This window comes from Falco punctatus (assembly GCF_963210335.1).
Source record: "Falco punctatus genome assembly, chromosome: 7".
NCBI classification, from domain to species: domain Eukaryota; kingdom Metazoa; phylum Chordata; class Aves; order Falconiformes; family Falconidae; genus Falco; species Falco punctatus.
In genome coordinates, this window is record NC_137587.1 from 29,935,734 (window position 1) to 29,963,288 (window position 27,555).

General features: G+C 43.0%; 2 protein-coding genes across 2 annotated transcripts in view; both read left to right on the top strand.

Annotated features, from left to right (window-relative positions):
- The first annotated feature begins 572 nt into the window (after positions 1–572).
- The window catches only part of KCNK13 (potassium two pore domain channel subfamily K member 13), a 120,906-nt gene continuing 93,923 nt past the window's right edge, over positions 573–27,555 (top strand). The window contains exon 1 of the mRNA XM_080396735.1: positions 573–1,223. Within this exon, the coding sequence (XP_080252861.1) occupies positions 887–1,223 (337 nt within the window). The 5' untranslated portion in view covers positions 573–886. The remainder of the gene's footprint in view (positions 1,224–27,555) is intronic.
- On the top strand, positions 1,237–26,991 carry LOC308067612 (uncharacterized protein). The gene is made up of 4 exons (XM_080396754.1): positions 1,237–6,589; positions 6,786–6,873; positions 7,057–7,182; positions 7,950–26,991. The coding sequence occupies exons 2-4, from the start codon at positions 6,866–6,868 to the stop codon at positions 8,146–8,148; spliced, it is 333 nt and encodes a 110-aa protein (XP_080252880.1). The 5' UTR covers positions 1,237–6,589; positions 6,786–6,865; the 3' UTR covers positions 8,149–26,991.

A 27,555-nucleotide genomic window follows, 5' to 3' on the forward strand; every position in this document is an offset into this window, starting at 1 on the left:
GGCCGCAGGTGCTTACTCCGGGGCTCTGTGTGAGAGGCCCCGTGCCCGCGGCGACCCCAGCGGACGGGGCGGACGGCAGCCCCGACGGGCGGGAAGGCGGCGGCCGCTGGCGGGGCACCCCCCGCCCCTCGGAGAGGCGGAGGCCGCGGGGCAGCCGTCCTCCGTGGGCCCGCCCCGCCAGGTGCCGGCCCGGCGCGCCCTGCCCGCAGCGCCGGCGAGACCCTCGAGGCGGCGGCCGCGCCTCTGCTGAGGGGAGCGTCCCTTCGGGGCGCGGCGCGGCGCGGCCACGGCGCGGCCAGCCCGGAGCTGGGGGCCGCCGCCTCCGTCGGACCGGGGCGGAGGAGCCCCGCGCCGGCGAGGGAGGGCGGCGGGGCGAGCTGCCGCCCGGCGAGCTGCCGCCGGTCCCGCCTCGCCCCCCCCCGCGGCAGGCAGGAGGCGCCTGGCGGTGCCTGTCCCTGCGCCCCGCTCCGACGTGCTTGGGGCGGGGAAGGAAGGGGATATGAAACCGGCGGGGCCGGGAGCCCGGCGCGGGGCGCGGCGGGGCTGAGGGGCTCTGCGCGACGCGACGGGACGGGACGGGGCGGGACGGGACGGGACGGGCGGCTCCCTCGCCCGCAGGATGCGCCGCAGCCCGCAGCCCGTCCGCCGCGGGGCCGTGCCGTGCGCGGTGGGGCAGTGCCCTGCCCCCGGGGCGGAGGTGCCGGACGGCTCCCGGGAGCGCCGCTCGCCGCCGCCGCCGCCGGGCTCCGCGGCACCCTGAGCTTGCGGCCGCGGCCCTGCGCACGCCTGGCGGGCGGCGCCGTGATGCCCGGCGGCGGCGGCGGCGGCGGCGGGAGGGCCCCGACGTAGCGTGGCGGCGAGGCAGCCCGGTCCCGCGGGGCGGAGGATGGCGTGTCGCGGCGGCTGCTGCTCCAGCGCGGGTCGCCTGAACGCGGACAACGCGCGGTTCCTCCTGCTGGCGGTGCTGATCGTGCTGTACATGCTGTGCGGCGCCGCCGTCTTCTCGGCCATCGAGCTGCCCACGGAGCGGGAGGCCAAGGAGCGCTGGGAGGAGCGGCTGGAGAACTTCACCCGGCGCCACAACCTCAGCCGCGCCGAGCTCCGGCACTTCCTTCGGGAGTACGAGGAGGCCAGCGTGGCCGGCATCCGCGTCGATGACATTCGGCCCCGGTGGGATTTCACCGGCGCTTTCTACTTCGTGGGCACCGTCGTTTCCACTATCGGTGAGCGGCGGCACCCGCCGGCGGCCGTGGAGGGACGGGCGGGGACCGGGGCGGCGGCGGGGCGAGGGCGGGCGGGGATGCGCAGCCCCCTCTCCCCTTCCCCGGGCTTCAGCGGGCTTCGTGCCCGTGCCGGGCAGGGTCCTGCCCCCTCGCTGCTCCTTTGTTCCCTCCGCCCACCGAAGAGACGCTGCGGGGGGAAGCACCGCGCCGCGGAGAGGAGACGCGCCCCGGGCAACGGCCCCCGGAGCGTGCGGCGGCCGGCTGCCCTCCCCGCTCCCCAGCCAGCTGCCCCCTACCCCAGCCGGCTGTCCCCCCTCCCCTGCCGGCTGCACCCTCGCTCCCCGGCCAGCTGCCCCCCACCCCGGCCGGCTGTCCGCCCCGCTCCGGCCGGTTGTCCGCCCTCCCCTGCCGGCTGCACCCCCGCTCCCCGGCCGGCAGCCCCCCTCCCCGGGGCTCGCTTGCCTAGCAGAGCAACTTGGGCTTGGCATGCGGTGGCAGATTTTGTGGGAGAACAGTCGCGCCCAGAGCGAAAGCTTTAAACAAATGCTGTATGTCTTTAAATGCTGGGAAATCTTATTATAGCGAATCTCAGATCGGGAGGTAGGTGGCTTCGTAGGTTGTGAGCTCGGAAGGGACCTTTCTGAGGATCTAGTTAGTTCTTAATGAGAACCATAAAATAGGGTTTGTAGCGTCCAGCTACAAAGCATGCAACTTGGAAATGTTGGGTTCCAAACCACTCGGCTTTTTACTCTTCTGGCTTTCAGAGACAAAATCAACCAGTGGGTGGGCGCTGCTTATTTCGTTTGGGAATAAACCCGAGTTTATTCAGGTTGAAGGAGCCTTCGGGAGGAAGGCGATACTGAATGGAAATTCCGAGGGGGCTGACGAGAGTACATCAAGATGCAAAGGGACAGCACCAGGCACTGACATACGCACCCCAGGGAGCCCATGGGTGTCAACAGAAAGGCTTCCTTCGGGCAGCTGCGGGCAGCTGAAAGCCTGGAGAAACAGACCTTTAGCTAAAGACAGGCGATGTTGTGTGCGTTTACCACTAGGGCAAATGGAGTCACTAAATCTTGGTAATGCTATTTCCAATGCACATCAGTCTTCCTCCACGTTTGAAATGCACACTGAGGAATGGTTGGTTAATTACCGACAGCAATTCTTCAGGAAATCTCCATTAACACTCGTTCCCTGACAGAGTTTTGAGATGCCTTGCTTTATGCAGGACATGTGAGAGTTTGTGCTGCAGGTTGTAGAATACCTGATGCTTTCCGGTGGTTCTGCTCAGCCTGTCCCTAATACTGAGTTTCTTAGGTCTGCAGTTAATTTTATCGTGAAAGATGTCATCTTTTATATTTCCTCGGGGCATCAAGATTTGGGTGTTTGTGTCCTTAGACCTTGTCTGTAAGACCAAGAACTATGCTTGAATGTTCTGCTGAACTGGTAATTTAAAATAACTTCTAACGTTGTTAAACCCATTTTTGCAAACTGCTGTAGTCGTTCGGCATTGTAACATCTCCTGTAAGGTGTGCTTCTTGTATAAGCAAAATACATGTTGATGCTAACCTTTGCTACAGTCATAGAATCGTAGTAAAGACAACTGGGACCAGGTCTCCAAAGTGCACCTGGTCCACCTCTGTTACCAGAGGAGGACAATTATATGTGACTTCTTTTTACCTAATAGATGTTTGTCCAAGCTGCCATTTTGAACCTGTGCTGCTGGAGATCCCACAACTTCCACAAGGAATCCAGCCTTGTGCATTACTATCCTCACTAGAAAAAAAGGTTTTCCTGATGTCTACCTTACTGCAGCTCAGTGACTTGCATTTCTGTCTTACCATCCTTCATACCCAGAGAATGGCCTCTTAGGTACTCAAAGATCGTTGTCATGTATCCTTTCAGTCTTCTCATTCAGAAAACCCCAATGTTGTAACCCCGCTTTGCAGTGATACAGTTACTTCTTATATATTAACTGATGCCGGTAGTTCTTAACATTCATATTTATCATATATAAATGAGATTGTAGAGGAGAGAGGGGTATCTGTGGTCTTACTAACTGTAGCTGCTTGCAAACACAAGCATCCGCTTACCCACTCACACTTTCTGGTAGTTTCTCCGGCTTGCTGATTTCCATAGCCCACAATTTAGATCTCCATCAATGTTTCTGAAGAAAATATCCTTGAGACCCCTTTTGCTTCAGATTGTGTCTGCTCTATAGACGTTGGCAATTTACATCCTGTCCCTTCTTTTGAACTGGCATGGCTTTTTCTCAGTCTTATCAATGGTGTCACCTTCTGGGTGTGTTTTATCAATTGCATCATTTTTTCTTAATCCCGTCAGTGGCATTGCACTCTTTCAGTCATATCAGTGGCATCCCTCTTTCTTAATCTTCTCAGTAGCATTGCTACTTTGTGAGACTGTGGGTTTCAGCTCTTGATCTTAGCTTGTGCTGCAGGCTGGGCCCTCCAGACGTACACAAGACTCTTGTGCTTTGGCCAGATCCCCTCAGCTGTGCCATGCAGGAGGGTTCTCCTGCAGGCTCTGCAACCACACGCTCATTTTTATGAACTGTATTGGGGTCCTAACAATAGGGTTTGTTTTATGCATCTCAAATCAAGATTTTTGCTGTCTTGTCAGCCCTTCCCAAATGGTCCACATCTTTCATGCCCCAGTATAGTGCCCCAAAGTTCATGTATTACTCCATCTGTGACCTTGCTAGTTCTGAGGAAAGTGGAAGGATTATTCCATGTGGTTTTCAGTCTGTACTTCTGGTGGCTTTTCTACATTTCTACATTTCTACAGCTAAATAGAATTTTGTGACTTCAGCTAAAAGCACTTTTTCAGGAATGGGTGCTTTTATGGCATATTCCTAGTATCAGCTAACTTTCTACACTCAGCACTATGTGCTGGTATAGGAGCTTTTGATTTAGCAGGTAAATTGTTGTAAAAGCAGTCATCTTTTATTTCTTTTGTAAATTTCTTTTTTTCTCTTTGGCATAGAGGAAATTATTTTGCTACTCCACCAGCAGAAATATATTTTTTCTGCAGTCAATAATGCAAACCTAGCCACTTTGATATACTGCTAAAGAATCACTCAAAAGTTACCTGTAGCATCTACTGCTTCCTGTACTTTAGCTAGAAATACCATCACGTATTTTTGCATTTCAGAGGAAAGAAGAGAGTTTTGCGATATCCAAGGGAATAACACTGTCTTTTTAATTAAGATTCACATGAAATGTTTTTCACATAGGTATCAGAGCATGGTGTCAGTGCTTCAAGTCAAGTCAAAACTAAATATAAGCAGCCTAGTTTTATTTGTAAAGAAAATAACAAAGCTAAACAGAGCTGAACTAATAAGAAATAAATAGTTTGTCTTTTCTTAGTTTACTAATTTAGAGTTCGTTCCATAAAAGGGTTTATTCCTATCAGTACTCAGCCTGTAACTCCAAACTTTAATATGTCTTTTGGACTCTGTGTAAGCCATTATGGAATAAACGCCACATGTTTGTCATGGTCAGACCAGGCTGGATGGGGCTTTGAGCAGCCTTGTCTAGAGGAGGGTGTTGGAACTAGATGATCTTTAAGGTCCCTTCCAAACCAAAACATTCTATGATTCTGTGATCTATTATTCTGTTTTATTTAGTATGAAACACACTGCCCATGTAATTACTATTAATGTTGTTTTGAGGAGTGGTGGCAGGGGTTGTGCCAGGGTTGCTAGCTAACTAAAGGGGAAGGATACATTGCAACTAACGATTGTGCTCTGGGACACGTATGCACTGTCTGCTTGTTAACTAATGCTCAAATTGATGATTTTTGGAAGGTGTGACCCAGAACTAATGCTACTATTAGAAATGTAGGAAGGTAGCGACAAATACCTGCCCTACTGGGACACTGTAGACCAGCCAGGAGGTGATCCCAAGGAAAAAGATGGGGTCGAAGCCTCTCCATCCCATGAAGGCAGATGCGTAAGTCTAACCCGCAGAAGGAGACCACAGGTGTGTATTGGGCTCCTCCATAAGCCCACTTTGGTTTCTGATCAGCCCTTTGTCACATAGTGTAGTGTCCCTTTTGCTTAGAAATTGGGTGGTAGTAGTGCTGTCTCAGGACGCGAGAGATCAAAGCAACTTCTTTCTCAGCAAGGACTTGAAGCAACATCCTCGTGTCTCAGCAGAGTGCCCTTACCACCGGTCTGGGGAATATTTTTAAGCCAGGACTCTCGGTGTTTTCTGTTGAAACTCATTTACTTTGCATAGACTGATAAAATATTCTGCAGACTAGAAAGTACAAGTTCTAAGTCCCGATTTGCACTTCAGTGAATGTTTATTTGGTTTATAGAGGGGGGTACAGCATTTGGTAGGCTCTGGGTGTTCAGCAGCATTAGACTGTAGGGTTGCAGTCATCAGCAGGCACCCTGATACTGAAGGACCTCTGTGGTACCTTGTGACAGTAGTGCCTCCAAGAGGTAGGGAGCTGCTGCCCAGGTGTCTGAAGATCAGTGCATTGGATCGCTGCTTACCTTTTGTGACAGACACCTGGGCACCCTCAGTTCCACTGGAAACAGGTGGACACTACGACCCTTGAGCAATACAGAGGGTTAGCATACGGGGATATTTGCAGCATCTAGATCCTCCTCTGCTCTTTGAAACCATTGGAAAAAACCTGTTACTGACTTCAGTTGCGTCAAATGAATGATCTGTCAATGCCTCAAGACACCCTTATCTCATGAGCAGCTATTTTTCTTTGAATAACTTAAGAACGTTGAAAGGACTGTGTTTCCTTTTTCTTTTAAAAAAACACCACCTATGCTCACCCCAGCCCATATTATGATCTTGATTAAAACCTGTTTATTTTAACTGTAAATGGCACAAAATGTATCTTGTCATAAAGGCACAGCCTGAAGCAACTCCTCAAACTGGCGTATGATACAGCTGCCCTTTTCACGGGGTGATGGAGGTTGGAGAGGGTCTCTGCAGATCCTCTGCAGACGCTCTAGTTCAGCCTGCGCTCCAGGCGGGGTCAGCTGCAGCCAGCTGTGCAGGGATGTGTCCTCCTGGGGTCTGGGTATCTCCATGGACAGTCCATAAGCTCTCAGGACAACCTGTGCCGGTGTTCAACCACCCTCGCAGTAAAAGAGGGGGTTTTTCTTCTGTTAAATGGAATTGCCTGTATTTTCAATTTGTGCCTGTTGCCTCTTGTGTTTTTTCTGTGTGAACTGTTCACGAGCAGTGAGGTGAAGGAGGAAGTTGCATCATCCTCACAAAACGAGGCACATTTTCTGGAGAAATTGTCAAAATTTGCATCCTTCTTCTCTGCAAGAAGCTGCAGCATGTTGGGCCAGAGGTGTAAAGTCTTCTTGCAAGGTGAGAAAAGAGATTTCTCCACTGATGCATTACCTGAGGCCAAAGAGGTAAAATCTCCTGGAGTGACAGGTGAGGTGTTTACCACAGAGTGACAAGCAACAACAGAGCCTATTGTACAGAAGGGTTAGAAGGAGTCACAGCACCTTCTTCAAGCAGCTTAGAGAGGGTTGCTGACGAGAGCATTGTTTGCTGACAGGGATATCTGCATGGTGTGAGGCAGCTGCACTGGCCCTGTTAGAGCAGTCTGTAATGGCATGAAGGAGGGAGTGCTGACCGATGTCAGAGTAAGTACCCATTTCCTCATTTTCACCTGCGTAACTGCAGTACTTACTACTGAGTGGAGTTACAGCTGTGCAAGAGAAAAGTGTGCATGGGGATAATGCACAGCAAACCACCAAGGTCATTAAAACCAGAGAGCTGGGCTACTGCTTGTAGCCTTGAGATTACCCTGTCTTTACCATGTGTAGAGTGAACACAACTGCACTGAACGATCCACCTGAGGCCAAGGACCAGGCTTGCTCCTGGAGTCACAGAGACCAAAGGATGTGCCATTGCCTAACCATACTGAACTATTTGAACTTGGACAGCACAAGGTACTTTGTTCTCCTAGCTAACATTTTTCTTCTTTAAGTATTGTTTACGCGCAAGCAGACCTAATGATTCCAAGTGACCTGTTTCAGCCACTGAGCCATAACCACAGCTCCATAATCCCAGGTGGGACAAAGAGATAAGCTTACAGGAGCTAGTGTTCCCTTTTTTGTAGATTCATTCAGTTTCTGGGTTTTTCTAATCATAGACTCTGGTCTTCTCTTGCTTCTTGGTGAGCTGATGCTTCAAGGAAGTTGTGCATATGCAGAAAGCGTGTCCTGCCATTTAGAGGAAAGCAATACAAGTAGAATCTTTTAGTTGTGCTTGAAGCTGTACCCCTCATTCATTAATAAAGCGTGTCATCTCGCTGCTTCACTTTATCCAGGCCAACAGTGAGAACAGAACTATTCTTTGACTCACAGAGGCTAAGCTCATTGTTACGCCCATAAAGTCTATTGTCATTCTTGTCCTTGAATGTCAGTTGCCTAGCTGCGAACTTTGGAAGACAGCATCAGACCCTGAATCCTGTCCCAAATGCAACCCCCTATAGATTTGATTTTAAAGAGATCCATCTTTTCCTTAAAAACAGTGGCATGCAGCTGTTGAATAAAAGCATAGTGATTAAAGTTCTGCCACAAGAAGGGGAGTTTGGGTTTCAGGTCCCTGCTTTGACCACAGCTCTCACATTCTGCCTGTTCTTGATAGAGGCTACATTTAGTGGAGGGCAATGTGTACATAATTTTCAGTTTTATGGATCCTTTACTGATTCCAGGATGCTTTTCACCAAGGCTGCTGTCGGTGATGGAGACATTCCTATGAGGAAGAACTTGTTCATCATGGGGGCTGTTTCAGACACCCTGCTGAGCTGCCTGCCTTCTCCCTGGTACCACGTACAGTACCAGAGCATGCAAGGACTGGATTACATTCCTCGAGCCACTAAGCCTCTGAGTCCTTTCCTGGATATAAAGTAGTTTCTGTCATCTTGCCATACTCACCAGCAGAAGTGCAAAGATTGCACCACGCTGTTCAGATTCTCTTTAAGATAACCACTTACAAATAAAAGATTTAGTTCCAACGAGCTCTGTTGAAGGTAATGTATTGATGGTTTCCCTGCTTTCTCCTATTGTGGAGTGACCAGGAGGATAGGAATACTCCAAATATCAGTGCAGGTCATGATTGCTTAAGTTAGTGTGACACATACTCTCTTTTTTCCTTTGAATCTACCACATCCTGCAGTCTCTGACTTGACAGGCGTGGTCCACTTACACTCTGAAAAGATGGGGTACAGGTTACTGAATGTCACGTCTGCTGTCCTTTCCTTTTTGGCATACTTTAAAAATGATAATTTTTTTCCAGGATGAAAAAATATTCAAAGATCTCATAGTTTCAGTGCAGAAAACCAGAAACTCTGATGAACATAAACATTATACAAGAAACAGCTTCTTAAAAAAGTCATTGTGCTAATTAGTGTACCAACAACTTCATTGTGATAATTTAAAAGTGAAAAGTGCATTTGGCTGAGTAACTAACATTGAACAAGGAAATGAAGTTTAGAAGAGAAGATCTTGCTTTGAAATATTTCAGAGATGTATGAGAAACAAAATGAAAAATAAATTGTTACACTGATTGCTTTGGAGGCTGTTTTTTTCAGAAGGTATTGAAACAATCCTGCTGGCCTACATTGTGTAAACAGGGTTTGGTTTTTTTTCAAAATAGTGTAGCATTTGCATTAAGAGGACTGCAAAGGGGATTTTAATTAAAGATAAAAAGTGTCTCACCCAATATATGTCTTAAAATTGGAGCTACAAAAGAAAGAGGAACAACAAGACTTGCTTGATGCCAACAAGAGGACACAGCAGCCATAAACAATGAAATTAGAGGCAGCGAAGAACAAGATTTATTTGACATGCAGGGAGCTGGTAGTGAAGGAAAAAAAAAACACCAAACAAATTGGGCAAAAATGTTCCTCTCTCGTTTTGATATTTGGAGAAGAAAGTTTTGTCTAGTGTATATAAAAAAGTCTTTCATTAATTATAGGTCATCTTTAAAATGCATTCTAATACTCCTGCATTGACAGCCCTGAGAGCCTGAAAGATATATGTCCTGTGGGAGGAGGATGGGACTGTTTCCCTTCCCTTGGCTTGGGAGCGTGCCTCAGGAGAGGCATCTCTAGAGCAGAAGGCGCCTCACTTCTCATTCCCATCCTTCATCGCCACCCCCTGCCCTGCTTTGTTCTGTGTTTGCCAATAAGCGCTGCTTAGGCTGATGCTTGAGGGAAGTTTCAGGTAAACTGAGGCCATTTACTTGCTTTACAGAGACTACCAAGTAGTTGTCAACTCACTTTAACTTGTAATTGCTACCAACCTAGGACTGCATCTGTTAATAAACTAGAACATTCCCCACCTTTGAAAGACTTACATGCTCAAGTAAATGGGTCACTGTAACTTTTACTGAAAGCTTTCTGTAATATATGACAGATCTGTATAAAGCAAAGATGTAGGAAAAAATGTGAAAAGGACGACAGTGGTTATAATGACAGGATGGCCACCAGCCTCTGCTATCTGCAGAACGAAGTTGAAATATTCAAAGAAAGCAAACCATGTCATAGAAGGGAAGTATAAAATTAAATCAGCCTGGAACTTCTTTTACAAGCAAGAGCTAAAAAGGTACAAGTGTGATAGCCTAGCATGTTCTGTCTTGGATACTGGTTAAAACACAAGGAAAACCATGTGGCTGTAACACACAAGGTTAGGGGAAGGGCCAGGTCAGTTCTCCTCTGTAAATTTTCTTGTTAGTGCCAGAGTCTTCAAGTTATCCAATTTTACAGAAGATAACTAAAACAGGTCAGATAAATTAATATGCCCTAACGTGTCTGTTCCTCGTCCCTGCCTGGAAAAAAAACCAGCTGAGATGCTGAGTGCAAAGGTAGATACTAATACTATTGGAGTTGAAATTTAGGTAGAATAAATCCCACCCTAGCAATCTAAAGATGGGAACCCAGGCAGTAGCAGAACCAAATCAGCACACCAGATTTGATTTTAGCCTAGTTTCAATGAAAGTGTAGAAGACAACTGACTGCAGAGTGGCAGAGCTCATTATTCTTTAAAGGAGAATGGGGAAGAACAGAAAACCAGGGGATTTCAAGAGCAAAACTTGTAATAAACTCCGAGATCTGCAGTGTGCAATCTCAGAGGAACCAAAACTAAAGAAAAAATTACTTAAGGCAGCCTAGCAGTTTCTCGGACAAAAGGTATGAGTGATACTGACTTAAGTGATCCAAATGTAGGAGGAGGACAGGTACTGTAATAAAAGACCAGTATGTCCAAAATTTAAGTTAATTACTGGTTTCAGTCGCAAGAATGAAGACAAATAAAAGGAATAATATGGAAATTCAAGAATAGAAAAGAAGTCCAGCTCTCAAAACATGATGCTATTAGCAAGGGATGTCAAGGGTGATGTGAACTCATTCATCAGCGCAATACTGATGAGAAAACGACGTGTCTGCCTTGAAAAGAGGAAGAGATCTCAACAAATGATGCAAGAGGGCTGATGTTTTTTGCCTTTTTCTGCATCAGTCTCCTGAAAAGGTCAACTCTGAACTGATGTGTGGTACAACTAATACTTGTAGTAAAGGGGAAAGTATAAGAATGGGTTAGAATCCCTAAAATTGTCAGATCTTTTCAAATCATTTAGCCAACTCAACTTCATTCTGTAGTCAAATTACTAAAGCTATAAGGAGCCTTTTGGCAATTCATGGAAGGGGCTGAAATTCCAGGCAACTTAAAATAGCAAATATTTTGCTAGTCTTTAAAAAAGATGATGACAGGAAGGAATTAAAAAACAAAATTATAGCCTAAACAACCTTAATTCACTGAACATTGCTTGAGTAGGTAATCAGATCAACTATTTGTAAACATTAAAATGGAAACAAGGAGTCAAGTAATGATCAACATGAAATTGCCAAATGTAGATCTCATAAAAGTCAGTCTATTTTGTTGTATGATAAGGTAGCTAACCCTGTGGATAAGAAACAAGCAACCGATATCAGATATCTTGACTTTAGCATGATTTTTGACATTGCCTCACGTTGAATAAGCAACCTGAGGAAATGTGGTTCCAATGAATTAGCAATGGGACCAGCTGGAAATTGTATTTATTGACCAGTTTTCACCAGATCATTGTCGGAACAGAAGGGTGTCTCAGATGGGGTTCTGCAGGGGCCTGCCACCTGTCTCCGGTCCAGAACTGTTGCTATGCCTTTGTAAAAAAAATTCTTTTAAGATCACATTTAAATATAGGAGGAAGATTGCAGCGTAATATTTCCGCTGTGTGCTGCACTGGGAAGCATTGCCTGGAATACGGTTTTCAGATCTTGGCTGCTTCGCCTCTGGAAGCAGAGTCTAGAAGGAACTGATTGGTATGATGAGGCATTTAGAAAACAGAACTTGCGCAAAAATTTGAAAAAATTAAGGAAGTTGCACAGCTGAAAGAACGGAATTAGTGAAGGAGAGTATGATGTATGAAAATACGATGCAGGAAGGATTAAACACACTGTTCTTTAAGTGCATGGCAGCTGGGATCAATGATCAATGGGCTTAAATTGCAACAAAGAAGATTCAGGTCGTACATGAGAAAAAGTTTCCTAACACTGAGTAGAGTGAAGCAGTTGTGCAGCCTCCTTAGGAATGCCATAGACACTTCATCACCTTTACACTCAGCTTAACCAGACATCCCGGAAGAATGACGCTGGAATCTTTAATTCCATCATTGGGCAGTGAATGGACTAGATGACCTTTTGATGCCTCTGCCAGAGCTTTTTTCCCCAGGTTCTCTCATAGTATGTATTCATTATCCCTGTTATCCTTAAATAAATAATAAAAAAAAGGCAAGTTGTTCAGCGCACTGCATATAGAATCTTGTTCTTTGGTAATTTTTCACTTGTATTTTTCAAGTATCGGTGACAAGTTTACGTGGGACTTCATAGATTTTTTTTTTAAACCTTCAGGAAATGAAAGCAACATTTTAGTATTAGGATGAAGCTTTAACATGTGCACTTGTGTTACCCTGCTTAGTATAAATCTCAAATTAAATAAACTTTAAAAAAAGCCTAAAATAGAACTGATCACGGACTAAGAAGCACTTAATTAAAACCAGTGAAATCAGACATAACAATGTCTTTACTGCTGCTGGAATAAAAAAAAAAAAAACCTGAATGGAAAAAGACTCATCAAAAGACAGCTAAAAATAAACAGACCCTTTACTTTCAAGAACTTGGTCCTGTAAGGAGCCAAGTACTTTGCTGGAAGTCTCTGTTTTGGCAGCTGTAATTAATTGTTACATGTACTGGTGTGACTTCGAGACAAAAGAGCATGAGGAAAGCAGTTACCCATATTCAACAGGGGAAGAATGAAGGCAATGAAATTCCATTTAAACTGAGTGGTGGATGTTCTCCACTGTGCCCTCCACTGCTCTCTTCATCTCCCACATGTTGAAAAGAGAGACCTAGCAAAAGAAAACATTGCTCACTTTTGGGGCAATATGCTTTTGTTGTTTTCCTGCAGACACCAGGGGATGAGTGGAAATGAAGGGTGGCAGGGCATGCCCAGACCTTGCTGACACGTACAGGCATGGCTGGGGCCACTGTGTGGGATGCCACTTTTCAATCACAGGCAGATAAGTCCTAGAATATGAAATTGTTGGAAGGCCTAAATGATTTGGATGGCCAGATCCTATATTCAGGAGTTATTTAACACAATTAAAGCTTCTAGAAGTCCATATACTCCCAAGCTAAGGCATTTTTTGCACAAAACACTGCTGAAAATGGAACGTAGTCCTTCAGGTGACGTGCAGCAGGACCTTCGCAGGAGGTCTGTGTGTCTGAAGGGAACGCTGCGCGTTCGCTAGGTGAAGGTGGAGGGAACGCTGCAGGCAGAGCCGGAGTGCCCCCCACTTACGCTGCGGCTCGTTGCAGAAAGGTGAGTAGGTTGGGAAAGGCACCGTGGTCACGGCTGCTTTAGCATCTCCCCAGCAAAGGCTGAGCATACAAGTACCAGCCAAGGAAAGCTCAGGTAGATGTTGGCTTTCTCCAGATGGGCCAGCTGAAGGATAGCTCCGTTCTCCAGACAGGCCGCTCTCCAGCCTACTCACCTTGTGAAAAGATCTCCCCGCTATCGTTCTACCACTTCTGCCTAATACTTACTTCTAAGGCACCTATAATTTTCCAAGCCAGACGTTTCCTGAGGAGCATGGTGCAGGCTGAGCTAGAGGCTAATTCAATGTACTGGAGCACACAGCAAATGAGAGTTTTCTGACTGGAGTGGTAACATGCAGTACTAAGTTTTCCCGTTTCCTGGAGGGAAAATTACTTTTTTAATTGAAAGCAAAAGCCTAATCAGGGCTGAGAACATTAGACATGCCACAAAGTGGGATAAATTGGACGAAGCAAAGAAAAATACTAATTTAAACAAATTAATCGCTGGTTGTGGGAGCAGTCTGAATTTGTCCAGCGAATGACTTCTAGGAATGAAGGGGGCTGATCCCAAATAGTGGGATCATTAAAAAAAAAAAAAGACTATATTGACTTAAGTGATTAAAAACTAGTCAGTTCAAATAATGATTTATATTTTAGCTATTAATATAAAATAATTATTTTGACTTGGATTAGCCCACATATAAACCAAATGGGAAAGTTGTGCTAATTAAATCATAAATGCAGGGGGGAAGGGTTGCAAACTTAAATCCCGATATTAGCTGACTGTCTTAACTGAATGTTAGAATAGTTTAGTCAAGATATAAAGTACTGAAAATAAAGGCTTTGGTTACCATTTATGTTTACTTACATGGATAGAACTGTTTATTCACTGTAGTTATTTCAGCTGTTAAGATGAAGCATTTGTTCAGGTGATTGATGCACCAACAGTTAATACATTAAACCTTTTTTTAGCACAGTAAAAAATACTTCAGAATTGTTTCAATATTGAAAATGAAAAAAATTGGGTTTATACATGAATGGTATTCTTTGTAATATTCTTATATAATTCAGATGCCAAGAAAAATATTTAGGGTTATAATATTGGGATTTTTATAGCATTCATGTGGCTAAAGAGTTCCATTGATTTCACACTTCCATCCCTGAAGGAAGAATATAGCTTGTGGAAGTGTTTCAGTCTTCTTGACATGTGAAAATTCAATATATCAGAAGGTTCTGTTGATTGCAAATATAGCCTAGGCTTTTTGCAGCCTCAAACCGATTTTGAGTTCGAGGTGGTTTTGTTCTCATAGTAAGAATGTTAGTAAGACACTAAATGTGATTTTATTCACATGGAAGAAGCGGCAAGTATTTTAAGCATAACACTTTTTAATAGGAAGCAGTTCTGCTGAAAATCTGGTAGTCTTCAGTTACCAAAAAACTAAAAAAGTGGAAAGTACATATTACTTCAGTGTAAAACTGTAACATTGTAAAAAAAGAAGTAGCGAAACTGATTTTAAATGTACTGAGGATGCAGACTAAAAGAAGTTTTCTATTTTAAGCATGTATTTGTATCCATTTTGTACTTTTCTGCAATGGTATTTTGCAGTAATTAGAACTTCACAGCAACAGCTGTCCAGCCTTCTTGCTAAAATAGACTGTTCCTTGTGTACGTCTGTTTTTCTGATTCTCTTATTCATGCCAGTGTTGTAGATGTAGCCTGTACAGACAGATGAGCTTTGCTGGTTCTGTCTGGTAGAGGATAATGCTTACCAAATAGGCATGATACTGAATTCCGTGTTCTTATGCACACACATAAAGTTGTTTATGTAGTCGAGCTCAAAAATCTTAAAGGTAGTTACCAAAACCACCATGGTCCCTTAATTATTTTGAGAATAAGGAAATGTTATAGTCCAGTTAGAAGCAGAAACTGGATTTTTTCTGAAGTTATTTCTATAAAAATATAAATAGGATAATGCTGTTACAGTAGAACCTTCTCTTTAAATGCAACTTTTCTTTCATATTGCAGATTAATTCCTTTTTTTTTTTTTTATTCCTTCCGTTTGTCTTCTTCCTACATCACACCTTTTTTCCATTCCCTGTGCTCTGCACTGGTGCTGTGGTGCTGTTTATTGTAAGAAAAAGATTTTGTACTGGACAGTTTCTCTCGTTTTTCTAAGTAGGAGTTAATTTTGTTATACAGGCTGCCCTTCTTCCTTTCATCTTTTATGTGTAATGCTTTAAATGGGAATTTTCATCTGCCCGAAGAACTAGAGTCTGCACTGTCCGTCTCAGGCTGCAATATTCCTAGTTCACTGAGTAAGCAGGTGCAAGCTGGGTTTGTGGTTTAATGAGAAAGTTCTTAAGACTGTCCTACATGCTTTAGGGAGCAGTACTGACTATTCCTTTCACTGAAGTGCTACTTCACCACAAATTTAAACATCCTAGTGCTGAAAGAGACACTGCCTTTCAGATGAGCTGTAAACCAAAGCCCCTTATCATTACAACTGTCTTGGCACTCTCTGTAAGAGTAAGACTTCAGCTTTGCCCGTATTTTAATTGCGATGTTCCTGGTACAGGTACATAAAAGGAATTCTGCCCACATTTTCAGCTGGACAGTGTATTCTGACACCATTCTCTGATACCTCATGGGGTTATGTTCCCTGTTACATTACAGCCTTGTTTCCTGGCAGGACTGCTATAGTTCAGTGCCAGTGACAAGACACCCCTATATAGTCCTAAAAATATAATTTTGGAAGGAAATGTGTTTCACAAGTTGCTAGTATTGAAGTATTGCAAAGAAATAAAACATTTACTCTTGAGCACCCTCATTTACTCTTGAAGGCCATTAGTGACAATTTCAAGGTTCTCTACATTTGTTCCTTCTAAATTTTTTTTGTCTGGAATTGGCAAGAGGAGAGTAATAGAAGGTAGCAAGTAACAGGCTTGTCACAACTAGGTGCTAAATATTTTGTGATTTATGCAGCAAGAGCTGGTTACTGCTTTGCAAATTGTCCTTTTATAAGGAGAAATCCTCCTGTTAGCAATGTTTTTCCTCAGACGCTCCCCCAGAATGAATTATGTCCTGCTTCAAGGTCTGGTTCAGGAGGGTGCTGGAAAAGAAATGAACTGAATGAGATTTTATTGCAGAAACTTTGGAATTGTTTTCTGAGGTATTTAAAGTTGAGCATGTAAATAACAAGGTATGTGAGTTTGCAATTAGTTTAAAAGCCATCTTTTGCAGTGTACTTCTACACAGATTGTAAAGTGTTTTGCTACTCAAATCAAGGACAAAATACTTCTTTTTGAAATACCATTTTATTTAGTCTAAAAGTTTGTGTTGTATCTTGGAGAGGCTGTTGCACTGAAGGGCAGATAATTTTAGGATTAATTTTTTATCTTACCAGCATTCAAGGGGCTAAATTCAATGTCTTATACAACCTGTCTGCAGGTTGTCTTATACAACCTTCTCAAGAAAACAGTGGCATGACTCAAAATTACAATCTCACTCTATGCATTGCGTCCCTCTGTCTCAGATTCAGCCTGGCAGTCCTGCTCAGAACCCTCTCACACGCTGTCCCAGTGTGCTGGGAACCTTCCTAAGGATTTAAAAAATAATTACTCAAAAAAAAGTACACAGGTACTCACTACTGCTTGCTCAAACTGAACTGATACAGCTGTCTTTGGTGCCACTGAATATTATCCAAGCTAAATGCCTTTGTCCCTCACTCACAGGTATTCCAGATGTTTTGAAGATACAGATCCAGCAAAAGAACATTATAAATATAGGCAGTTGCCTTTCAACAGCAAAGCTATGCTCAAAATCTTTTGACTTGTGTGTTCTGGACTGCTTACTTTAATGAATCCTAAGAGAGATTTCATCCCTTACACATGATAATTACAGCATTGTACAGGTGCTTGTTCCTACAACATTTCATTTCTTCGTTAAGGACTTAGAGCTTGAGGCTTTGCTGCTAACTGGCATATCTGTAATTCCTGAAGAGGAAAGACCTTTAACATAATGAAAGGGTCCGTTCATTAATGGTGCCTGTCCATTTATTTCACACAGGGAATGCCTGTTTTTCTTCTCACCACTTCAGTGGGAAGCATTTTAATCATTTAGAGCATTTGTAGAAAATATAGTTACTTGGGGTGGGTATGTTGGTATGTTCTTTTATTTGTGGGAAAGGTTAAAAATTTGCACAATCTCATCCTAATCAAGAGCACAGAAGTTTAAACTTCATCTATGTGTATGGATAGGGATGGGATCTAGCCTGTGACCATTGTAAGAATTTCCTGAATAAGGAAGTAACATGAACCAGGAACCTAATTAGAGTAAAAACAATCTCACTCTATACATTGCATCCCTCTGTCTCTGATTCAGCCTGGCAGTTCTGCTCAGAACCCTCTCACATGCTGTCCCAGTGTGCTGGGAACCTTCCTAAGGATTTAAAAACTTGTGCAGAAATCTGCACATTCCTTGCTGCAGAGAGCTAGATCATACTGCTATAGATGCTCCATGAGTGCTGCTGACAGACACTGCCTTGGTGGCAGAAAATTCTCCTGCAGGACAAGGAGTCATGTTGCTCTGATGCAGTCAGATTGGTATTTAAGCAGTCGCTGAAGCTGATGAGGAAAGGGCACAAGTGTGTCAACTGCCACTGATTCTGCATACTTTCAGGGCATCCTTTCTCAGAGTCTATTGTGCAATCCTAGCTGAAATTCAAGACTACTCCAATTCAGTGGGGTCCCTGGAGTGATCCTGCGAGGGTAAATCAAGTGCTGACTAGAAAAAATGACTTAAAGTGGTGTTTCTTCATCTATTTTTTTTCCTTAGAACAGTGCATTATATCAGCAGCACTTTCAATTGCAAACAGATCATTATTTTCCATGACAGAACAAGTTGCGCAAGAAGGAAGTAATAGGGAATAGCCCAGATCTAGCATGAAAATGAGCAGCTCGTAAGAATACAAAAATACCAGCTCAGTTTCCGATGTGTTTATTTGCTGCTAGAGCTGTGAGATACAACAGTCTCATGCCCAGAATTGCCTCCCTGACAGATTAAAGGGGGAGCATTGGCAAGTGTTTGCAATCCTGACAAAATCATGTCAACTCCTGACATAATGAGTAATCGGGGGAAAAAAAAGTGTGAAACACATTTAAGTATTAGTTTAAGATATTTTAGAGTTGACAGAGAATCCGCACCTGATCAGCATAGAGAAAAATCAAAGCAAGAAGTACGGGTGAGAAGAAGCACTGCTCTGACTTCCACAAGCACTTCCCAGCACTTGCTCCCAGCACAGGCCGGCACTCCGAGGTGCAGCTGTCTGCAGCGAGAAGGCTGCGGGCATCTAGAAGCCGGCTTTTGCCTTGCTGTGATATCAGAAATGTCGAGTGACTAAGCTCTAAGTTCAGATAGCTGTGGAAGAAAGGAATAAGTGTAAAAGGCTATGAATTTACAGGAAAACAGTTAAGCATCCACAGCAGGGGAGACTTGTCTGATTGCGCTGAAACATTCTAATCACATCATTTATTTACATTTCATCATAAATAGTGTCTTGGTTGCAAATGCAGTCTGCTTTTCTCCCCCCCATGCTGTTTTGGCTGTTTTTCTATCTATTCACTGGAGCCATGCCCAAATTATGGAACTGGAAAAACTGGACTCTGGTGCCTTGATTGATGCCCGTGATTGGTGAGAAGGAAGGTGCTCCCAGCAAAGCAGTGTGTAGAAGCATTTATCCAGTGCTGGCTGCTGTAGGAGTCTCCTGTAACCAGGGATGCGGGATGTGTCTTACTGGCCCACAGTATCCAGCCCACTATTCCCCAGCTGCCGGGGGATTATGCTTCTTGTAGCTGAGGAAGGACTTGCTTTCAGCAAAAATATTTTCATCCTCATTCTTCCATTCTGTTCTGCAAGTCTTATTTTCTGTGTAATGTGTAGTGGGCCCTGGCCCTATATTCTGCTGTAAGGTGAAAGTCATGACGTGCAGATAACCAGCTACCAAGAGATGGGTATTAAGGGGGCAATCTCCTCCTGACTGTGTCTGAATTTCATCGTATGACCTGGAATAATGAGTATTCCTCTTTCTGAGCTGTTGTAAATCCAAACAGTTCGTCATCATTTTATATACCCTTTAATGGTAAGTTGGGCTGCAGAGTATCTGTGACTCCATTTCTGCAGCGCTACTGCATAATTCAGAATTACAGACCAAGTTATAAAATGAAAACGTGTTTCTTAGCAGAACTGTTTTACAAAACAGCTGCTCAGCTTTATTAAGAAAGGAGATAGGTAGTAACTGGCCCACCGAACCCTTGACCTCTGGAACTGTCCCAGGACACAGGTTAGTGCTCAGTCTGGCTGCTAGAGGACAGCTTGCAACAGCAGCACGCTCAGGGGAGTGAGTGAGTTAGGGGAAGCAGGTGACCTGGTGGACCTAGTTCAGGCTCAAGATACCATTTGGACAGAGACTCCAAAAGTTTCTACAGATCATACACAAAAAGTTATCTGCAGGAATACTTTTTTTTTTTCTCCTTCAAAGCAATGTGGAGCAGCCAGATATGTAATGTCAAGGATTCTGCAGGCTGCCAAGTGCGCCAAGGACTCCACTTGCTGAATATAAAAAGGAGAGTGGCTTCTGGAAAGTTTCTGGTATTGGGACAGTTGGAGATCTTTTCCTGGAATAATGGTAGTTTCTCCCATGCTGAAGGGAGCCTGAGGAGCGCTGTGCATCCGAGAGCCGCCAGTGTGGCTGGGCTGTCATGAACCTTTGGCTCTGCGACAGGCTGTTTTGGGGTTACTAGTTACTTGCCACTGGGCAAGCCACAGAGCGGAGCTGTCTCTCAGCCACATGCAAGGAAGCCGGGCCTCTAAGCAGACCACTGAGGAAGAGGCTTCTTAATTGTCAGAATCTTGTTTCTGTTTTGGGAAAAATATGTCAAAACCAAAATGTTTCAGTGAACCACTTGGGTTTGATGCTTTGTTATTTCCCCATGAAAAAACGTTTTGTTAGAAAATTCCTACTTAATTCCACTACACAGAAACAATTAGAATATAAGTAACTTTCTTTCTTTGTTCCCTTTACTTTTAATTTAATTGGCTTTAATTTTTAAAAAAAATATATTCTATTTTTAAAATTAGAAATGAATCAAACATCTGGCACCATGGGCTTTTCTTCACGTCAAGTAACTATTATGGGACTTGGTAAGAAGCCAGTTTGTTCTACCCAGTGAAGAATCATCTATGGTGGCCAACAGAGTTTTACTTGAATCCAAAGAAAACAAACAAACATTTTTGTTCCATAGAGGATGTCAGAAACCTCTGCCTTAGCCACAGAGCCAAATTCAAATTCTCCTTTACAAAAAACCCAACGGTGCTTATGGATGTGAACATTAGAAAGTGAAGTTGGCCTTCCCCACCTATTCTGAGGCTTGTGCTCTTGCAAGGCTCTGACTCAGAGAACAGATAACTCAGATCAGTGATAAAACTTAGATTTAGCCCTGCAGAGAGGTGTGTAGCTCCCTTTCATGGCTTTAATGAGGCTTTGTCCATAGCAAAACAACAAAATCCTAATGCATTTTAAGTCTTTTGTAGGCTTTGCTTGGAAGAAGCATCCTGAGAGACGAGTTACGCAGACATTTGAGCTCTTTTCATTTAATTGCCACTTAATTAAAATGTTAAAATGGAATAACTTTACTGAGTAATGCTCCCAGCAGCAGTAAGGCAGAAAGACAGAAAATGTTAAGGTTACGACATAGTGTCAGCATGCAAGAAAGGAATGTGAAGTGGGTATGACAAACTTTAACGATATGTTTTGTGTTAGATGTAAATATCATTGGTTGTTATTACTTCATTAATTAGGAGGTGATCAAAAACCTGTAGATAGAAGCAAAAGCCTCAATTACAACAAATACAACTTTAAAGTACTTAGAATAACAGCCATTTCAAAAGAAAGGGCAAAGATTTTTTAACAATACGAATACTGATTTTCTAGCAATGTACTTTCTTTAGCACTTGCCTTTTCAGGACATCCAAAAAAGTAAATCTATGCAAGATCCCACAAAACTAAGCAATGTAGAAGAAAAAGATGCTCAGCAGAGTAGATGCATAATTAAACGCTGCACAATTAGTGCTACAAGATGGGTCAGACCCTGAAATACCATGAACTGGTTAGGTTTTGTTTTCTAAAATCATGAATTCAGTTTGGTTAAATAGAAGTGCTAGAAGTAGGACTTTTAATTTCAGAAGTTTATTTCTAAAATGTAGAATGTAGTGTTTATGACTGGTCCATTCAGTGAAGTATATCCCCCTCAGAGCCTCTCTGGGTCTTGTTTTTTGTTTCAGGACTCTGTAAAGCTGTGGGGTATGATGACAGCAGAGGTCCAACAGACACTGCTATGAATGGTTTCATTCAGATGTTTTTTCCACTCTATATAAATCTTTTTCAACAACCACAGGCTTTGCACCTGATTTTTCTTTTTTCCCTCCCTCTTTTCCTTATTGTCTACTTGTTCATTTGTTCCTGACCGTTGCCTTGCCCCTGATGACAACACAGGCGTGACTGAGGCTTTCAGGCTGTGTTGGACTGGATCTTGTCTTTCTTGAAGAGTTGTCTTCTAGGACACAGCACTGGAGAAGCCCCTGGGGCCCTTTACCTGAGCCAGCTGCCAGGTGTGATAAGCTAAGGGGCTGCCAGGAGCAGTTTTTCTGGATGCAGATTCCTCTGAAGAATCTTATTTCCTAGGGCAAGGATGAAAGATGACCTCTTAACAGCATCAGTAAGAGATGGCAGTCAGTGTCAGGACTTTGCTATACTGGTAAAATAAAAAAGCAGAGGTAACATGGTCATTATCTTCCCTAGCAGCATTACATCCCTGCTCCATTTCTCCTCCTGTTATCGTTGGCACTGTGGCACAGGTTCCCTAAGAAGGGACAGCAGAGGCTCTGTCCCAGCCTTGTGTTCAAGTTGGTCGTTTAGATACTGCTCCAGGGGAGCGAGAGCAATGCTTGAAACCTCCCTGTGGCCAAGTAGGACTTAGATTTGAAGCTGCTGACTTCCCAGATGATTGGTTACTTCAGTCATTGCCCGCTCATTATATGCAATACAATTAGGCACCACCACTAGTGACTTTGGACAGAATTCGTAATTGCCAGTGCCTAGGAAAGTTAACAAATGTAAGTCAAGAGATGCAAAGAGAGTTTAGACATCTCTTTGCCTGACTCCTCAAGCGCAAGGATTGGATAGTCAGGCTCTGTAGAGTATTCATGGCAACTCATATTTAGGTGCTTTGGGTACTTTGTGGAGGAACAATGAAGCTCTAGGAATTTTGCAAGTCAGGTATCTGCAGAGGGGAGAGATTCTGAATAGTACTCAAATTTCTGTGTTGAAAATGTGCCTAAAATAGATGGTACTGTAGACAGTATCTGAAAAACAACCCAGATTTGTGTGGATCCTCAGTAATCACCCTGAAGTGATGAAACTACTTACTTTCTTATTCTGGGCAAGTAATATGTATAAGCAGGTCTCTGCAGAAATGAGTTTAAAATTTTCCTTCTGCAATTACATTAAAAACATATAATTAATGTAGCTGAAATTTCTTTTTTTGCTTTTTTTCCTCCATTTGTTTCGTCACAGGACAGTGAAATATAGCTAGTTTTCTTCATACTGGCATTTCTTACAGCAAGGTGAAACAGAAGAGCACGTGAAGTCTTCTGTAAAGCCACAAACAATCTCAGAAGGACAAAAAGATAGCTATTTTTTAGATCGATTAGTTTCCAAGTTTTTAGTATTCATTTAATTTTACATTTACAATTATATTTTTAAGGTATTATGATGAAAATATGTAGGCTTGAAGCTCTGATGTGTGAAGTAAAGGAATAAACCCAATACTTGCTATTGAATAAATCCTCCTGCTGTTGATCTGAGGACTGCAGAATCTGCCAAAACTTCTACCAGCAGCACCATGGGAACCTCTGGAAACATCAAGGGGTTCAGTGATTACTGTCAAAACACGCACAAATTACCAATAAAAAATAACAACCCTGCAGTACCTGAGAGATGCTTATCTCCTTTGAACCTTTCTGGATTGTAATTGATACCAGTTTAGTTTCACTAAATTAAGAGCATTTTGTTGGAAAAACAGTTACTGTCCCCTTAGACATAACATAGTGAACCATGGCGATAAAAGTTTTGTGGCCATTAGTCAACTGGATGCATGAAGGGTGAAGCCTAAACTGCGTGGCTTGCTTTCTGCCCTGTTGTCACTGGGTCTGGGCATGAGCTGCTGCGCTGCCAAGAACTGCCTTGATGTGCCACCAGGAGCCTGACTGCCAGGGCCATCGTGCCGACGAACTCTGCTAATCTGCAAGTGCAGGGCTCTGATAATAGCTTAGGCTTGGGTAGAAATTACTTTTTTTCAGTGCATCAGCACTTAGATGTGAAGATTTCTAATCTTGCAGAATCTTCCTTGCAGAAGTTACAGAGTAAGGCTGCCCAGGCTGTTGGGACACCTCTGTGTGAAGGTGTATTTGACACATGCCACACCACAGAAGACCTGTATTCATTTACACACCTAGACACAAACAAGTGAAGTAGTAAATAGAAATGAAACAAACCTGCAAAGTTTTCCTGAAATTTATCAGCGTTTGATATGGGATTTTCCTGTTTTCAGAAAGCATGTTTTCATATAGAAACCATATATATCTTTAGGCTGACTTCTGTATTTGGCAAGCAATTGGAATGCAGGAGTAATACTGCTGTACTGAACACCAAGATGTGTGTATCTGATCAAAGTCATGGGGAGACCAGTGGTGATTGTGAAGTCCACACAGAGGAACTGAGCTTAGGGATGGTTTTGGAGATGGTTCTGTCTGTACCTGATGCACTCACACATCTGGACATCTGATAATAACCTCAGAAACAAAGCTGAGGTTATAACTTAGGTTTCAGCTGAACTGGGAGTGTATAGCATCCCAAGTGGCCCAGATGCTTGTGAGGTTATATTGAAACTTAATTTGATTTTTTTTAATTTTAAATTTTTACTTGAACTCAGTTTCCTTCAATTTATTCCTTTTATTCCCTCAGGCAACCCACTCTACAGTAACTGTTAAATGTCTTCTGTTCTTCTTAAAGCACATGCACATACTATGTCTTATCAAGAGCTACACTGCTAAATGCTGGGCAATGCAGATATGCTAGTTGCTGTCAAAGAGAATATGTAGAAGGTTTTTCAGACTGCTTTTCTTTTAGAATAACATGAATTAGCATCTCTGTCTGTTATCCAAACTCTTGTCAGAAAATCTGTAGGATTGTAATTATCTTGGAGACTTCTAGCCCTGTTTCAGATTTGACAGAGACTGGTCAACGGCTCCAAAAATTACTCAAGCAGAATATCACTCACAGGTAATCAGAGATGGACAGGTGGGTATGTAAGCTCCATTTTATTGCAAAGCCCTAAACTAGCCCTAAAACGATATATATATGCTTATTTTTACTGTTGCTATCACTACTGGACTGTCCTATGCCAAGCTTTTCTTCAGATTTCTAAAAGGTTTGAGCTTCACAACGTATCTGTGGGTGTAAGTGCTTTTTTGTTAATTCCTGGCTAGGCACAGTAAGAATGTTTTTGCATGTACATGTTTTATGTGTACATAACATAGGTTCAACACAGGTATGGAGGGCTTCTCATAGCAGAATTAGGCAGGGAACCTGTGAGTTCTAATCTTTACAAAGTAATGTAATCTTTGCCTAAGAGTATTTTTGCTTTGTAAATAATCTCTAAATAAACTAGAATGTAAAGGATAAGCAGGAAAGACATGGATTGTGGATGTTCACACACACTTGGATTAAAACTTCAGAAACTCCTGAGCAGCATATGAAAATATGTAAGACAAAACTTTAATCTTTCAGACACTATCATCTGCCATCATTACTGTTACCTCCACCATTTTTTCTGCTGAAAAATTCCATTTCTCCTCATTGCTATGGGACTATGAAAGAATTTGCTGGGTAAAAATGTAACAGCTGTGATTTCCCTGCCTAAAATCCAGTGAATCATTTTTGACTCTTACACATTGCTCATGATTGCATTTAATGAAAATCAAGATCACGATGGATCTTCTTCAGCAGCTATAAGAAAAGAGTTACTGGAGAAAGCAGCCTTTGAGTCAGTTGAGGAAAATTCTGCAGGGGAGATTTTCACTCTTCCATCCGCCAGTATAATCCTGGGGCTCATAAATTATCAGAGTTCTCAGCACCCAATAGGCAAAATCCAGGACAAATAATCAGCCTTGAAATGTAAAGAATGGAAACAATTCAGTGATTCACCCAGGTATTTAAAACTTTTAAAATAGGGAACCATCATTTAGAACCAACGTACAGTGCCAGCTAGAAAGAATAGTATTGCAGGCATAGGCAAGAAAGCCTGTTGTTCTTTTAATGTTTGTTAGTTTCTAGGAAAATGCCACTGCTAGTGCAGTCCTGTACCCATGGAAATATGAGTTTATGATGCTGGCTCTCAAGTTCTTCTGTGTTCCATATTGAAATGCAAATCAACCTAAGACTTCTGTCCTCACTTCAGGAGCAATACAGCAAGGAAATGAGTAGCTCTGCCATTAGGAAAAAAATGGTGATTGCACATTTTACAATGCTAATGTTCTTGCTTAGGACACTAGGATATGAAACTCACTGTTAATGGTTATTTTAGTTTCTCACTGATAGAGGCAGTGCCACTGATTATTGCTGGGAACTGAATGTGCTTTGAGCCACAGGTCTACTGTTTTAGATTAGAGCCTAGAGATTAGAGGTAATTGCCTAAGTCTAGAAAGTCCTGAATTTGGAAAGTCAGCATCACTTTTATTTCTTGGTAGTCAATTCATAATAAAGAAGGAAGAAAAGGAAATTATATCAATTTCTTACCTATGCAAGTTTGGTTTACATATTTTTTTCTTTATTGTAAACTCTGTATTACTGGATATATTCCTTGAGAAGTGGTGCTTTGTTCTTAAAAATAAGTATGTCATCTGGAAGGAAAGAAATGTCTTTAAGGAATGGATAATTTCATGTTTTCATGGTGATGCATCCAGTTGTGTTAGTTGCAGTGATTTGTATTTAATCCTGGAGTATTGTAAGATTGGCTGAGTGCTTTGGAATGGGACATGTGCCAACAAATCCACAAGCTATGCTTGCCAGGTAGTGCTCAAAGGTATGAATTGACAGAGATCTTTACGATACTGTAAGCAGTGTCATCTTGCAAAGGTGCCTCCCTTGACAAGGTATTTTAAGTAGAAAATTAGAATAAAATTGTCCTTTTGGACCATATGGTCTTGGTTATCTCAGTGGAAGAAACTAGACCCTGAAATCAGTTTTCACACTTGGACAGATGTGGCAGCCAAGGTGTTTCTGTCAATCTGTTACTGATGGTCTTGAACATTAAAATTAAGGTGGACTATGCTATGATCTCAATTTCCGATACCTTTATGTATAAAAAAAAAAAGAGTTCCCCTTTATATAAAGTCAGGTGTGATTTGCAAGGTGTTGAAAGTTAGTGTTTAGTTAGCTCTAAGTGATGTTTTCCAGCAGATCTTTCTGTCTTTCCAAATTTGATCTCATACCGTGGTGATATTCAGGGCTTCCCCTTCTCAGAGTGAAAGTGATCGGTGCCTCAGCAGATGGAAAGACGGGCGTGTGGTTGGGGCTGCAGGACTTCCCCATGCTTTTTAAATGCTGTAGGATCTTCACACCCCACCTCCACAGCAACCACACATGAATAGAAGAAACATTGGCTTAGTATCTCAGCATGAGGAGAAGTATTTGTTGCCTTCTGGCCTTACATAAGTGCTGCTCATCTTTCCTTGCAGGAATATTTCAAAATAGAAACAGAAATAGAGGCTGACTGACTTCACCGGAAGACCACATCTTGTTTGCCTAAAGATTTCTTTGCAAAGAACCAAGCCCTGTGTATACCTACATCACATAGGAAAGTTGTGCTAGTGCTACTCCAAACCAAGATTTTCTGATGTCTTTCTCTTCCTATATGTCAGCTGAACAGCAGTTAAATTCTGCAAGAGAAACTTGTACTCACTGTCACAGACATCGCACTACACCGTACTTTGCATTGCTGCCTCATTTAAAGCTTGCTAGAGTATGTCCTTGTTAATAAGAGTATATGTATTTGGTGTTATTTCAACAGTATGTTGTTAACTGTATCACCTACAAAGGAGAGCCTGTCACATGGTGCAGCTCAGAAATTGCTGTCCTTGCTACTATATAATGTCAACTGGCCATGCCATACCATCTTGCATGCTGCACCATACGATCAGTCCTCACATATGTGAGCAGGAGAAGGGAAGAAAATTGAATTTGTGCCATGCAATATTATAATTGAAAAGAAAAGGGCTAAGCTTAGCTCATAT